General features: G+C 39.6%; 1 protein-coding gene across 4 annotated transcripts in view; it reads left to right on the forward strand.

Annotated features, from left to right (window-relative positions):
- LOC133570860 (caM kinase-like vesicle-associated protein) overlaps positions 1 to 15,097 on the forward strand; it is a 41,699-nt gene that overhangs the window by 21,264 nt on the left and 5,338 nt on the right. For 3 of the 4 annotated variants that reach the window (XM_061923617.1, XM_061923619.1, XM_061923618.1), the window contains exons 2-7: positions 7,572 to 7,698; positions 7,772 to 7,903; positions 11,354 to 11,428; positions 12,840 to 12,978; positions 13,065 to 13,185; positions 13,254 to 13,329. In XM_061923617.1, the coding sequence (XP_061779601.1) occupies positions 7,604 to 7,698; positions 7,772 to 7,903; positions 11,354 to 11,428; positions 12,840 to 12,978; positions 13,065 to 13,185; positions 13,254 to 13,329 (638 nt within the window). In that variant the 5' untranslated portion in view covers positions 7,572 to 7,603. Of the gene's footprint in view, positions 1 to 5,153; positions 5,248 to 7,571; positions 7,699 to 7,771; positions 7,904 to 11,353; positions 11,429 to 12,839; positions 12,979 to 13,064; positions 13,186 to 13,253; positions 13,330 to 15,097 lie in introns of those variants that run through there. The other variant, XM_061923616.2, reaches the window with a different exon arrangement.

Genomic DNA, 15,097 nt, shown 5'->3' on the forward strand with positions numbered 1-15,097 from the left:
TAATTACTGCAGGAATTTGCAGGCTTTTTTTGTGACTGTTTGTGATTGTTTTGGGCTTGAATGCCTGAATTCGTAGCAGCTTTCTCAGAAAGTTGTGGCAAAAGTTGCAATGTTTTAAGGATTTTTTTTCTCAATAACTTTGAATTAACTTGTGAGTTTATGAATTTGTTGTCAATGTTTTAAGCGTTCCTTGTAACCTTAACCCCCAAATGCACAGGATTTCAACAAAAAATGTACAACAAATACTGTATTGATGTTTTACTCGTTTTATACCACACAGACTTGAAAGTAGACACTTAAAAGCACATATTCAGAGCTCATCATCAAATTACTTGACTGTTTTAATAATAGTAATGATTAACTATAATACAAAACGAAAAAACCTATAAAGGCTTCCATATTGTTTGCGGTCTACACTGTTGTTCAAAAGCAAAAGTTTCAGACATTCTCTGTGTATGTTTTATGCTTGAAAAGTGTTTGTCCATCTTAAACATTCATTTATGTTCCAACACATTTACCCCTACACAATAAGAGCATTTGTGAACCCAGCGATCTATGGCGCTAATTTTTGTTGGTTAATGAGAGACAGTGAGATACTATCATCACACTTCAACATCTCTAACATAATAAATGTTTAATAAAGATATAAATACGGGTAAACTAGAAAGTAAATGTTTACATACTACATTAGCCAGAAGGCTCAGCGCTGTAGACAGAAACAAGAAGTAGGTTTATGCTACACTAAAAATTGTGTCATTTAGTCAATTAAGAGTTGACATTTTTCAGAGACAAATTGGTGAAATGGCACTGATTAGCTGTTGAGAGGCCCTGCATAATTTGTGAGGATTTGTTCAATGTGTGTGATTTGGCACAATCGTGACTTTGCAAAATCCCAGGACTACTTTATTATCAAGAATTAAATTAAATTACAGTGCATGATGCAGATATAATTCACAGTATATACAGTATGTACAGTCTATGATATGGTAAATACAGCATCAGATAATATGAATACTGCTGCATTTGAAGGTGCTGTCTAGTTTATCTGATGTTTTAAAGTAAATAGCAAAAAGATAACAAGTGAGTACAGTAGCAGTGAAGGTCAAGTGTAGAATTTTCTTGCAGTAAAAAGGAGATATAAATACTGCTTCTGCTGCAGTACACAATTTACTGCACAGCTGAAGAAACAAGACCAAAATGAACACATTGATTTTTATAAGACTTTATTATTACTATAATTCATAATTATCTTATCATTTTATTTAAACATTTAAAAGTTTATAGTATTTCAAAGTTTAAATCTTTTTGAAAGCTAATTTATTTAGGCAGTTTAATTGAAAAAGTGAATCTCTTAAATTCTATTGATTCACTACACACTCAGTCAAATACTTCAAGAATGCATTTTTAACTTTCGTAGTAATTTTGATGATTACAGTTTACCTACAGTAATAAAAAAAAACTAATTCAGGACATTATAAATTGTGAAAAATGGTCAGGAAGTTAAATCCTGTTATTCCTCGTTTATCGCTGTTAATTGGCTCCAGCCCTGTTAGCTATAAGTGAATTTCTACGAAGTATGAATTCGTATTTGTAAATTTAATATTTTCATAGTTAGAGTTTAAACACCTGTTTACAACCTTCTAAATATGTTTTTTTATACTTTACCATAGCCCTTTCAACATGAAATAACACATGTACCCAATACAGTAATGGAAAAATAGATTTACTGTACTGTAGTACATACAGTGTAAGACACAGGTAAAACATACTGTCGTGTACAGTAGGGCTGTGAATCTTTGGGCACCACACAATTCGTTTTGATTATTGACGGTAACAATTCGATTCAGAATCGATGTTCAGTTCAAAACGATTCAAAATCAATCTTTTTTTTAATAACATTGGGTGCCAGTTTTATGATTAACTACATTCAGCCATAAAATAAATAAACACCTGTGATAAGTTTTTGATTACTTCAAAAAAACGTTTTTTTCTAATGTAAATCTGTACAGCAAATATGGACATCTACATCAACAATATGATTTGCCTGAGTGACCGGACAGGACAAATTTAAAAAATAAATAAATACAATTAACCTTTTTTTTTTTTTTTTTAATCAATTACGAATTCTTAAAAAATAGAATCGCGATTCATTCAAAAATCGATTTTCTTTGACATCCCTAGTGTATACAGTAATATTGGTTCAAACACACACACACACACACACACACACACACACACACACACACACACACACACACACACACTCACACACACAGTTCTTAAAAACAACCACTAACCTCTGAAAATACTGCAACTTGATCGATGATAATGATTTGATTCAAATATTTTTATTTGTCATTGTATCGCGACAACAAAATTTTGGTGGCACTTAAAAAGACAAGAGGAGACAAAACGAGACGAACCAACAGCTTAAAACAATACAATACAATACAAACAGTACACAATAAAAGATAAAAGATTAAAAATTGACTTTCTGCAGTAAACAAAGTATCAGTGGTGTAGTGAATACTAAAATAATTTTATTTCAAGTTAACTTTTATTAAACACCACTTTCAAACAGTAAATTATTATTTGTATTCTTTAATTACTTGTATACATTAGTGCTTCTCACCAGTGCTTTGGCAAACGGCAAGACCCAGATTGTTAAGTTGGTTTTTTTAACTCAAATACTGTAGCTTATATTTAATAAGTTCAATTTTAGGACTAAATGGAACAATCCCATGATGCAAAATAACCTGAGTAGAGTGGTAACAGTAGGCTACCTCCTTGGGAGGTAGCCCCCTTCTGCTTTTAACCATAATGTGATGTAGGTCTTACTAGAACTCCAGATGATGTCTCTCCTCTTCACCCACAGCCACCGACTGGCTGTCTCTGCTGCTCCTGAGAGGGCTTTGATGGTGTTTTGCAGGGTTTGGCCTCAAACTCCAATATCCTAAAGCAGCCTGATGGTTGTCCGGTCCACAAAACCTCTGCAGCCAACTTCCACTGGGCAGACCTTGGCTTTCCATCCATTCTGCTCAGCATCAGCTGCCAGTCCGGTGTACTTAAAGCTTTTGCGTTCAAATGCCTCCTCCACAGCAGCTTCCCAAGGAACCGTGAGTTCTATTATGTACACTATATGCAGTGAGGAGGACCAGAGCACAACGTCTGGTCTGAGATTTGATCTGGTTATCTCTGAAGAAAAGCAGAGCTTTTGATTGAGATCCACCGCCATTTTCCAGTCACAAGCCCTTCCGAGCTGGCCTATGTCTGGTATATGGCCTTTGGTTGACTCTGCACCTTCTTGGATGAACTCTCTTGTGGATGTATTATGTACATTTGGTGGGGCATTGATCTTCACTCTTCTGGCCTCTAACGTGGCTGCTAGACACTTCAGAACCTGGTTGTGCCGCCAGGTGTAGCGCCCTTGTAACAGACTTGTCTTGCAGCCAACGAGAATGTGTTTGAGGTTAGCTGGAGATGGACAGAGGGGGCATGTGGGGTCCTCTCCGTACCACTGTTTGAGGTTGGAGAGGGAGGGAAGGACATCATAAGTGGAGCGTAAGATGAAGCTGATGTGAACTGCCTACATGCCCAATAGCTCCCTCCATGAGACCTTTCTCCTCTCAACTCCTTCCCAGCTCATCCACTGTCCTTGCTTGACTTGTGAGACAGCCTTTACACATCTTGTTGCCTGCTTGTGTCGACATACCTCCTCTATAACCAGCCGACGTCGCTGAGCTGGAGCAGCCGTATGCCACAAGGGTCTGCTCTCACCAAGGCCAAGGCCTCCTCTCCCCTGCTGCACAAGGCCAATGATGTCTCTGTGCCTAAGATCCTCCTTTGCTTGCAGAGTAGCTGCCGCTGCAGTCCATTTCCTTCCGGTCACCAAGGTAGGAGCTGTTTGGGCAACGCATGGGTCACGCGACTCTCTTAGCGTCATTTCCAGCCTTACCTTTGCACACTTAAACTCCTCTACTAGGCTGGAAACAGGAAGCTCCAGAACACCTCTTCTGTACAGTCCAATGTTACTGAAGCAGTTGGGAAGACCCAGCCACTTCCTAGCAAATGAGCTAACCACCCGTTCCAACTTTTCTACCTTTGTGGTTGGTATGTCATAGATGGTTAGAGGCCACATTAGCCTGGGTAGCAACCCAAATTGGAGGCACCACAGCTTTAACCGGCCAGGGAGCATGGTCTTATCAATTTTTTCAAGGCTAGTTATAGTATCCTGCTTGAGCTGGTCCACCTGCCCTATGTCTTTGAGGGTGGTATGATACCAACGTCCAAGACTCTTGACAGGCTTCTCAGACACTGTTGGCATAGCCTCCTCACCCACATAAAATCGATGTTCCATCAGCTTTCCCCTCACCACCGAGATGCTTCTGGACTTGCTTGGCTTTATTTCCATCCGGGCCCACTGGATGTTTTCTTGCAGCTTGTTCAGCAGCCGCCTACCACACGCCTTGGTTGTGGTGAGGATGGTCATATCATCCAAATAGGCTCTGATAGGCGGGAGACAAAGACCTGATTTAATCTTTTGACCTCCTACCACCCACCTAGAGGCTCAGATGAAGACCTCCATAGCCATTGTAAAAGCAAGAGGTGAGATGGTACACCCTGCCATTATTTCTATTTCAAGTCGCTGCCATGCTGTGGTACACTCAGCAGTTGTCAGGCATGGCTGTAGGTCCTGGAAATAGGCTTTGACGAGACCAGTTATGGAATCCGGGACACTGAAATAGTGGAATGCCACCCAGAGGAGATCACGAGGAACTGACCCAAAGGCATTTGCTAGGTCCAGGAACACAACATGGAGATCTCTTCCACCCTTTTTGGCAGCTTGAATTTGACTCCATATCATGTTTGTGTGCTCTAGGCACCCCGAGAAGCCTGGAATCCCTGCTTTTTGCACCGAAGTGTCAATGTATTGGTTCCTTTCCAGGTAAATGGCCAGCCTGTGAGCCACTACACTGAAAAAGATTTGCCTTCAACATTGAGAAGGCTGATTTGGCGAAACTGGCTGATGTCCACAGAGTCATTTTCCTTGGAGATCAGGATGCCTCCTGCCCTCCGCCATGCAGTTGGAATTGCTTGTTTCTGCCACACCACCTTTATCAGCCTCTATAGAAAGTGTAAAACCTCTGGAGTTTTCTTATAGAATCGGTATGGAATTCCATTGGGCCCAGGAGAGGATGCAGCTCTTGCTCGTCGCACAATTCTCTCCACCTCACTCCACTTGGGAGGGTTAGTGTCCAGTTGGTGTTCTGGGGACTCTATTGGTGGCATATCAGGTGGGAGAGTTTAAAAGTTTTTAAAAGTATATTAAAGAGCAGTTTGAATTTGAGGTAAATAATGTGTACCACCAAAATGTTTTTAATCCACAACACAAAAATGAAAGGAACCAAAAGTGTCTGCAGAGTTTTTAGTACATGTTGAATCTTTGCAGACACGTAAATAAAAAGTCTGAATAAAAATATTTAGATATAAAAATGCATTTTTCTGATTAAATTAGTGGGTGTGTTTATTCTGCCAGTCGGGACCAATACAATACTTTAGTCACAAAGACATTTTTGAGTGCCTGCAAGTCTGAATTCAAGGCAATTACTGGTGATCTGCCGGAGATAGTGAAACTAAAGTCTGTCACTCTAGTCGCTGCTCCTTCTCAATGCTGTGTTTCAACTTCTATGCTAGTGTTAGTCATATTTCTTTATTTTGTTTTTCTGGGCTGAACTTCCAGCTGTGAAAAGGGGGAAGAGGTACAATGCTGATTGGACAATAATTACGTCGTGAGGGCAGCACGGTGATACAGGGGTTAGTACGCGTGCCTCACAATACGAAGGTCCTGGGTTCGATCTTGGATCTTTCTGTGTGGAGTTTGCATGTTCTCCCCGTGACTGCGTGGGTTCCCTCCGGGTACTGCGGCTTCCTCCCACCTCCAAAGACATGTACCTGGGGATAGGTTGATTGGCAACACTAAATTGGCCCTTGAGTGTGAATGTGAGTGTGAATGTTGTCTGTCTATTTGTGTTGGCCCTGCGATGAGGTGGCGACTTGTCCAGGGTTACGCCGCCTTCCGCCCATGTGCAGCTGGGATTGGCTCCAGCACCCCCTAAAACCCCATAAGGGACAAGCGGTAGAAAATGGATGGATGGATGGAGCCTGAATTTTGCGACGTGCACAAACACGCACACATTCAAAGACACACACAGGGTCACGGTCAATAAAGGCATATTGTTCCGTGCAGGAGAATACCAAGCTTTGTTGCTTCCCTACTGTTAACTCCATCTAACATACATTTTTTGCCATGTTTGATTAAGGTAAAAATGCTAACAGCACTAACACCGTGATCGAACTCAAATTAATCACGATCATCAATCACAGTGATATAATTGCCCACCCTGACAGGATGACCGTAGGATTCTTGGTCACCTCCCTGAGTAGGGCCCTTCTCCCCCGATCACTCAATTTAGACGGCCGGCCAGCTCTAAGAAGAGCCCTGGTGGTTCCAAATGTTCTACTATTTACGGATGATGGAGGCCACTGTGCTTATTGGGACCTTCAAGGCTGCAGATATTTTTATGTACCCATCCCCAGATTTGTGCCTCAAGGCCATCCTGTCTCGTAGGTCTACAGACAATTCCTTTGACTTCGTTTGTGCTCTGCTATGCACTGTCAAGTGTGGGACCTTATATATACAGACAGGTGTGTTCCTTTCCAAATCACTTCCAATCAACTGAATTAACCACAGGTAGACTCCAGTTAAGTTGTAAGAAAATTCCAAGGATGAGCAGTTGAAACAGGATTTACTTGAGCTCGCTTTTGAGCTTCATGACAAAAGCTGTGAATACTTATGCACATGTGATTTCTTATTTGTTGTTTTTTTATAATACATATGCAAAAATCTCTAAAAAAAAAAAAAAAAAATCACATTGCTTTTATGGGGTATTGTGTGTAGGATTTTGAGGACAAAAATGAATGTATTTCATTTTGGAATCAGGCTATAGCATAACAATATGTGGAAAAAGTGAAGCGCTGTGAATACTTTTCGGATGCACTGTAAGGTACTATTTTGCAATCTAATTAAAAAGATTAACTGCAACAACTTCCTTCACTGTAAAAGACAAAGTATGTTGATATTACAAAAAAAGCCTAGCAGCTCAGTCACCAGAATTTCACTGTAAAAATAACATAAAAGCCTTTTTCAATTTACAGTAAATTGCTGCAAAAAAACCTATACATTTTACGGTAAAGTTCTGGTGACTGAACAGTCACTTTTTTAATGCAAAATCCCAAACATGTTTTTTTACAGTGAGGACCTTCAATTGATGTTTTGTCTAATTTGAACTCCTAAAGTCAAACCAGTTTTGCACCATATTCTCATTTATTATTAAGATGTGCCTGTAATTACTGTAATTCCATTTATTCCTTGTATAATAATCCAAATCTAATTAGAAACCAGTTTTGCACCATATTCTCATGTATTATCAAGCTGTGCCTGTAATTACTGTAATTCTTTTTATTCCTTGTACAGTATTATAATCCAAATTAAATATTCATATTTCTTTCAGCAAGAGCTTCCCTGGCTAGAGCAAGAGCTGCCATGCCATTTAGTTGTCTGACACTCGGGGAAAAGAAGGATTACATTGACCCCTCAGAAATCAACGACAAATATGACCTGGGACAAGTTGTTAAATCGTAAGTAAGGCTGCTCGTCAGTCAATTAACAATGTTAACAATAATATGATATTTTCTTTTTTTTTCTCCACAGGGAGGAGTTCTGCGAGATATTCCGGGCGAAGGACAGGAACACGTTGAAAATGTACACCTGCAAAAAGTTCAACAAAAAGGATGGCAGGAATGTGAGGAAAGCTGCTAAGAATGAAATAATGATCTTGAAAATGTAAGTGGAGCTGAGATACAAGGTATTTTTTCCAAATAGGAAATGCTGGGTAAGAGATCATTACTCAGGATGCATCAGTCTCCCCATTAGTGGAACTTGAACTCGTAAAATAAAAGAGAGAATGTGCTGCATAGAGAAACACATCTCGCATGTGTTATTCCTATGTGTGTGTCAAGAAAGTAATTGTTATTTACACAATAAAACATGTCTTTGTGATGATTCTGCTGCTTCCAAGTGGATATAGAAATCAATGCATGCAGTTTATGATTTTTTCAGTGAATATGGTATAGCTGGAACTTGAAAAACTAGATTTTATGCTGCTCAGGCCAGACTCTCACTGCAGGAATCTAATCATTTGGATAAATATCTGACTGATATGAAAAATATTGACGTCACACCGACAAATCCAATAACAATTAAAAAAAGAAGAAAGAAAATGCTGTAATGAGGTTTCTGGGTGAGCAAATTCCTAACCCACCCAGAAACCTACCTTTTCTGCTGCTCATGCAGCTATAGGAGCATAGTTAAGTGACGTAGCTACAGTGCATCCGGAAAGTATTTGCAGTGCTTCATTTTTTCCACATTTTTTAATGTTAAAGCCTTGCTCCAAAATGGAATACATTAATTTTTTCCTCAAAATTCAACACACAATACCCCATAATTAAGTGAAAACGTTTTTCTTTTAGAATTGTTTTACAATTTTATTATAAATTTAAAAAAACAAAGAAATCAAACGTACATAAGCATTCACATATTTTGCCAAGGTGCTCAAAAGTGAGCTCAGGTGAATCCTGTTTCAACTGATCATTCTTGAGCTGTTCCTAAAGCTCAGTTGAAGTCCACCTGTGGTAAATTCAGTTGGTTGGCCATGATTTGGAAAGGCAAACACTCGTCTATAGTAAGACTGTGAATCTTCAGGCACCAAACGATTCGATTCAATTCTTGGGGTGATAATTCGATTCAGAATCGATTCTCAATTAAAAAGATATACTTTTCCCATAACATTGGGTGCCAGTTCTATGATTAACTACATTCCTCCACAAAATAGATAAACAGCTCTAATAAATTTATGTGTTACTTAAAGAAAACTGGTTTTGTTTAATAAAATTCCACCCAAACATTTAATAAAGACAAATACAAATAAGGCAACAAGAGAAGTATCCAACGCTTTGTTTTTGTAAAGTGAATCTGTACAGCAATAACAGCAACAATATGATTTGCCTGAGTGGCTGGACAAAAATAATAATATATATTTTTTAAAAGTGTTGGTTTTTTTGTTTTTTTAAAATCGATTTTAGATTTTTTTTAATCAATTAAGAACTGTTACAAATAAGAATCGCGATTCATCCAAAAATCTTTTTTTTTTTTGACAACCATAGTCTATATATATATACATGGTCCCACACTTGACAGTGCATGGCAGAGTACAAACCAAAAATGAAGTCAAAGGAATTGTCTAGAGCACTCCAAAACAGGATTGTATGGAGGCACAAATCTGGAGAAGGGTAGAGAAAAATATCTGCTGCCTTCAAGGTCCCAAAGAGCACGGTGGCCTCCATCTTCTGTAAATGGAAGAAGTTTGGAACCACCAGGACTCTTCCTAGAGCTGTTCGGCCGTCTAAATCGAGCGATCAGGGGAAAAACGCTCGAGTCAGGAAGGTGACCAAGAACCCTATGGTCACTCTGTCAGAGCTACAGCATTCCTCTGTGGAGAGAGGAGAACCTTCTGGAAGAACAACCATCTCTGCAGCAAACCACTAATCAGGCCTGTATGGTAGACTGGCCAGATGGAAGCCATGCTTTTGTAAAGGTTTGCCAAAATGCACATGAAAGACTCTCAGACCATAAGAAACAAAATTCTCTGGTCTGATGAGACAAAGATTTAACTCTTTGGCGTGAATGTCAGGCGTCATGTTTGGAGGAAACCAGTCACAGCACATCACCAGGGCAATACCATCCCTACAGTGAAGCATGGTGGTGGCAGCATCATGCTGTGGGGATGTTTTCCAGCGGAAGGAACTGGGAGACTAATCAGGACAGAGGGAAAGATGAATCCAGCAATGTCCAGAGACATCCTGGATGAAAATCTGCTCCAGAGCGTTCTTGAACTAAGATTGGGGTGACGATTCATCTTTCAACGACCCTAAGCACACAGCTAAGATATCAAAGGAATGGCTTCAGGACAACTATGTCAACGTCCTTGAGTGGCCCACCCAGACTTCAATCCGTTTGAACATCTGTGGAGAGATCTGAAAATGGCTGTGCACTGACGCTTCCCATCCAATCTGGTGGAGCTTGTGGCATTGTATTAAAAAATACTTGAGGCTGTAATTGCTGCAAAAGGTGCATCAACAAAGTATTGAGCAATAAATACATATTTACATGTGATTTCCTAAGTTTTTTTTTTAATACATTTTTAAAACATTCTAAAAAAAAACTAACGTTTTCACATTGTCGTTATGAGGTATTGTGTGTTGAATTTTAAGGACCAAAACTAATGTATTCCATTTTGTACTAAGACTGTAACATAACACAATTTGTAAAAAGTGAAGCGCTGTGAATACTTTCCGGTTGCACAGTAATTTTGGCTATGCTGTAAACTTCCCGAGATCATTGTAAACAAACAGGGCGCCAGTCGCTTGGAAATTATTCAGTGTTTCAGAAGAAGACGTTTCATCCAATGTAATGCAAAAATTATGTGAGAAGGGAAAAAATATCATTTGTCAACTCATTATACCTATCACCCACCTGAAATGCTAGCATCACAACAACTGTTTTGAAAGCTTATACAAAGATGCCTGCTGCTAAAGAAGCTGCCCCACAACCACCCACAAAGAACGAAGTGCGCAGTTGATTAAATCGACATTTTAAAATAATAGATAGAAATATGTTTCCATATCTGTCTTGAGAAGTAGAACATTATCAGTATCGGCTTGACAAATGTATATACATCCCTACATTTTACCTTTAAACATACCATAAGTTTATGAATATTATTTTTTCTTTTTTTTTGTCAAGCTGCTTTTTCAAAACCCCTGCGTTGTTTCCTTGCTCAATTTATATGTAGGACGTTGTATGTACCGTATTTTTCGGACTATAAGTCGCAGTTTTTTTCATAATTTGGCTGGGCTCCAGTGCGACTTATATATGTTTTTTTCCATTTTTATTATGCATTTTCGGCAGGTGCGACTTATACTCCGGTGCGACTTATACTCCGAAAAATACGGTAATTTTTATCCCGCTACCACACTTGTTTTTTTCCTTCATATCTTGATTTAGAAAGTTTGATTATGGAGCTTCTACACCATTTACTACTATTATTACTAATGTCTGCTAATAGCTACATAATGTTATGGATATTTCAAAGTGGAATCAGTCACATTTGGGTGCTGGGGAATCTTTGAATCCCTTCTTTGTGCTCACTATTTCTTTGACGTTCTTCTTTTCCAGGATAAAACATCATAACATCTTGCAGCTGGTTGATGCTTATGAAACAAAGAAAGAGTACTTCATTTTTCTGGAGCTGTAAGTATTTAGATGCAACTTTATTGGAACAGGTTTAACACAGGAAGTGAACAAACTATCAGTAACCATCAGGAATAAATAAGCACTGCTTCTTCCTACTGCTTTTCGTAAATGTTAAATTGTGCAAATGTAACCTTGTGGCGGCCAGCCTCATATAAATTTGACTGTCATCTGTGGTTCCACTTCTACGTCACGTGATGACGTGTCTGGCTTGCTCATGATCTTTCAAAATGGCTCAGGAATCTCTGTGAGATTTATACTATTTTGGTCATATGTATTTAGTCGCGAACTTTGGAAGTCTTTCGGTGTCATACATCAGATACAGTATACTGTATATGATAATAGCTTCAATATAGGGGCATGATCGACTGATTTTGGGCGAGTAGTGGTCGTTCTACAGCGATGGGTTTTTTTTATACATAGTACCGAAATTCCACTTTAACGACTGTCATTGGCATTGAGAGAAAGGTTGCTCTTATACATCTCAACAGTTGTTTTTTAAATACAATATGATGGAACCATTTTTGCCCAGGTATGCCCTCCTGGGAGTTTTTGCACCAACGGCACTATGGTAGAGGGGTTAGTGCATCTGCCTCACAATACGAAGGTCCGGAGTAGTCCTGGGTTCAATCCCGGGCTCGGGATCTTTCTGTGTGGAGTTTGCATGTTCTCCTCGTGACTGCGTGGGTTCCCTTTGGGTACTCCGGCTTCCTCCCACTTCCAAAGACATGCACCTGGGGATAGGTTGATTGGCAACACTAAATTGGCCCTAGCCCTGATGTGAGTGTGAATATTGTCTGTCTATCTGTGTTGGCCTTGCGATGAGGTGGCGACTTGTCCAGGGTGTACCCCGCCTTCCGCCCGATTGTAGCTGAGATAGGCTCCAGCGCCCCCCGCGACCCCGAAGGGAATAAGTGGTAGAAAATGGATGGTTGGAAGGGTTGTTGTTATATTATCTTTTGTCTAACTCCTATCAATCTACTTGTTCATTTCCTGTTAATAATTGCTTACTTTTGTTGTAACGTGCTTTCATCAACAGTTTTTAAACTTTACAAAGCACTTATTTCTTCTGTGGTTTAAAGCTAGCTTAGCGGCTAGTTTAGCGATTAGCAAGTCTGCTCCTGCTTGCTCTTACTCAGTGTGTAACATGTTTAGCCTCCTCCTAGTAATAATGCTACTTGATAATGACACTTGACATAATAGGAAATGTAGTTTATTTCCACCGGTGGACGTGATGATTATTAACTTAGGTGATCCACTTTTGTGGTCCGCATTAAAAGGCATGAATCGGCAATGGCTGATTACGTACTTTTTCTGGAAAATCGTCCAATACCAATTGATCGATAACCAATCAATTACAGTACTTTTGCAAATGGCTAAGGCCATTAACTTCAAACGATCTTGTCTGCAGAGCCATGGGCAGAGAGGTTTTTGACTGGATCTTAGATCAGGGCTACTACTCGGAGAGAGACACCAGCAAGGTAATGAGACAGGTGCTGGAGGCCGTGGCCTACCTACACTCCTTGAAAATTGTCCACAGAAATCTAAAGGTACATGACTTCTGAAATCCAGTAATAAAAAATGAGCATGTCATCACACTCGCATTCTAACAATAAACCTTTTTTTTCTCACACAGCTGGAAAACCTTGTGTACTTTAATCGCTTGAAACACTCTAAAATTGTTATCAGTGACTTCCAGCTGGCAAAACTGGAAAACAGACACATTAAGGATCCGTGTGGGACTCCAGAGTACCTTGGTGGGTTTAGTTTGACATGCTGGTCATTACAAGAAAAAGAAAAATGAGAGCTTTTTTTGTACTTTCAGCTCCAGAGGTTGTTGGTAGGCAGCGATATGGAAGACCTGTAGACTGCTGGGCAATAGGAGTCATCATGTACATACTGTAAGCACTGCTAGTGAAGCAATTCATGTAAAATGAGCCACATTACTTGGTTACAACATTATTCACTACTATATTTTGGGATAAAACACTGGAATTGAAACATAAATTCAGAACATTCAGGGCCTGATCTACTCTATGATCCCAAAATAAGTGCCAAATATCATTGGCAACCTATAAAATGGTGTGTACTATTAGTGAGTGTGTTGCCGGTGATCTACTAAGACTAACAATTGATAACACAAGTCCCTGCGAAATTTCGTGATATCGCCAATACACGCAAATTATACACAACCCTGCAACTTTGTCCGTCATTTTGGCCAATGGAAATTGCCGCTCAAGCACGCACATCAACTTTCTAATCAAAAGGTATGTTTGTTTCTTGTGTAGACGAGCAACATTACGTGTAACAATATATCAACTCTTTATTGATCTAACGCAGTGCTTCTGAAATATTTTCTGTTAAGCCTCACCTAGGAAGAACAAAATATTTTGCCCTCCCTCAACCTCACTTTCCACTGTAGCATTGCATATTTTCATGTGCAATGCTGACCTAGCAAGGGGCAGAATTTACATGTAAAAGATGTTTTTTTGTACGTTTACACCTACTGTATATGTGAAGTCCCAGTGTCCATGCACACTCTCTAATGTGACTATGGGTCATACGCAGTGTGCCTCCCATACACTGGGAGGGTTGGGGGGTCGGGGCGCTTATTTCCTTTTAGCGGCATTTTATGTATTGCTTTTACGGTTAAGCTATGTCACACCAGGCATCTGCGGCTTCTTACAAATCAACAGCCTAGCTCAGCTGTACGTCAGCTGTAATATTGGCAGATATTACAAATACTATGTCTCTCATGGCTATGCTGTGCCCTGGAAGTGGTGATCTACAATGGAACCCACTTTTTAGGCACACCGAAGGAGACGCTGACACTAACTGTGAGCGTGCGCAGTAATAATTCAGACGCAATAAGATGTTTTCTGACAGGAGATATGTTAATTATAAAAATTTCCTATATGAAATAACGAACACCATAAAAAAAAAAAAAAATCTGGCACCATCATTTCGATGTCTCCAAATTAGCCCCTAAGTCAGGGGTGTCCAAACTACGGCCTGCGAGCTCAGTGCTGCCCGCCGGAGTCTTCAGTGCGGCCCATGAAACATCACAATTTTAACAAGAAGATTGGCCCACAGCGAGTTGTTGCTTTGAATTCAGTAGTCTGTGAATTAAACCACTGTAATCTTGCCATCCTCTTGCGGGCGTAGGCAGAATCAATGGCCAATGACCATGAGTTTAAGTTAAAGTTAAAGTACCAATGATAGTCACACACACTAGGTGTGGCAAAATTATTCTCTGCATTTGACCCATCACCCTTGATCACCCCCTGGGAGGTGAGGGGAGCAGTGGGCAGCAGCTGTGGCCACGCCCGGGAATCATTTTTGGTGATTTAATCCCCAATTCCAATCCTTGATGCTGAGTGTCAAGCAGGAAGGTAATGGGTCCCATTTTTATAGTCTTTGGTGTGAACTCACAACCTACCGATCTCAGGGCGGAGACTCTAACCACTAATTTAAAGTGTTGTGAGCACAGCATCAATTTATACTGTATAACCCTATCCAATTAATTAATTCAAAAAAATGTTAAATGTGAATCAAAATCATATTCAACCTGGAAAAAAAACCTGTTGTAATGTATTTTTATTTTGAATAAACTGATGTATTTTTTAACATTTATAATCAAAACCTGAACTTTCAGTTTTAAAGTAAATT

This window comes from Nerophis lumbriciformis, linkage group LG28, assembly GCF_033978685.3.
Source record: "Nerophis lumbriciformis linkage group LG28, RoL_Nlum_v2.1, whole genome shotgun sequence".
In the NCBI taxonomy this organism is placed as follows: domain Eukaryota; kingdom Metazoa; phylum Chordata; class Actinopteri; order Syngnathiformes; family Syngnathidae; genus Nerophis; species Nerophis lumbriciformis.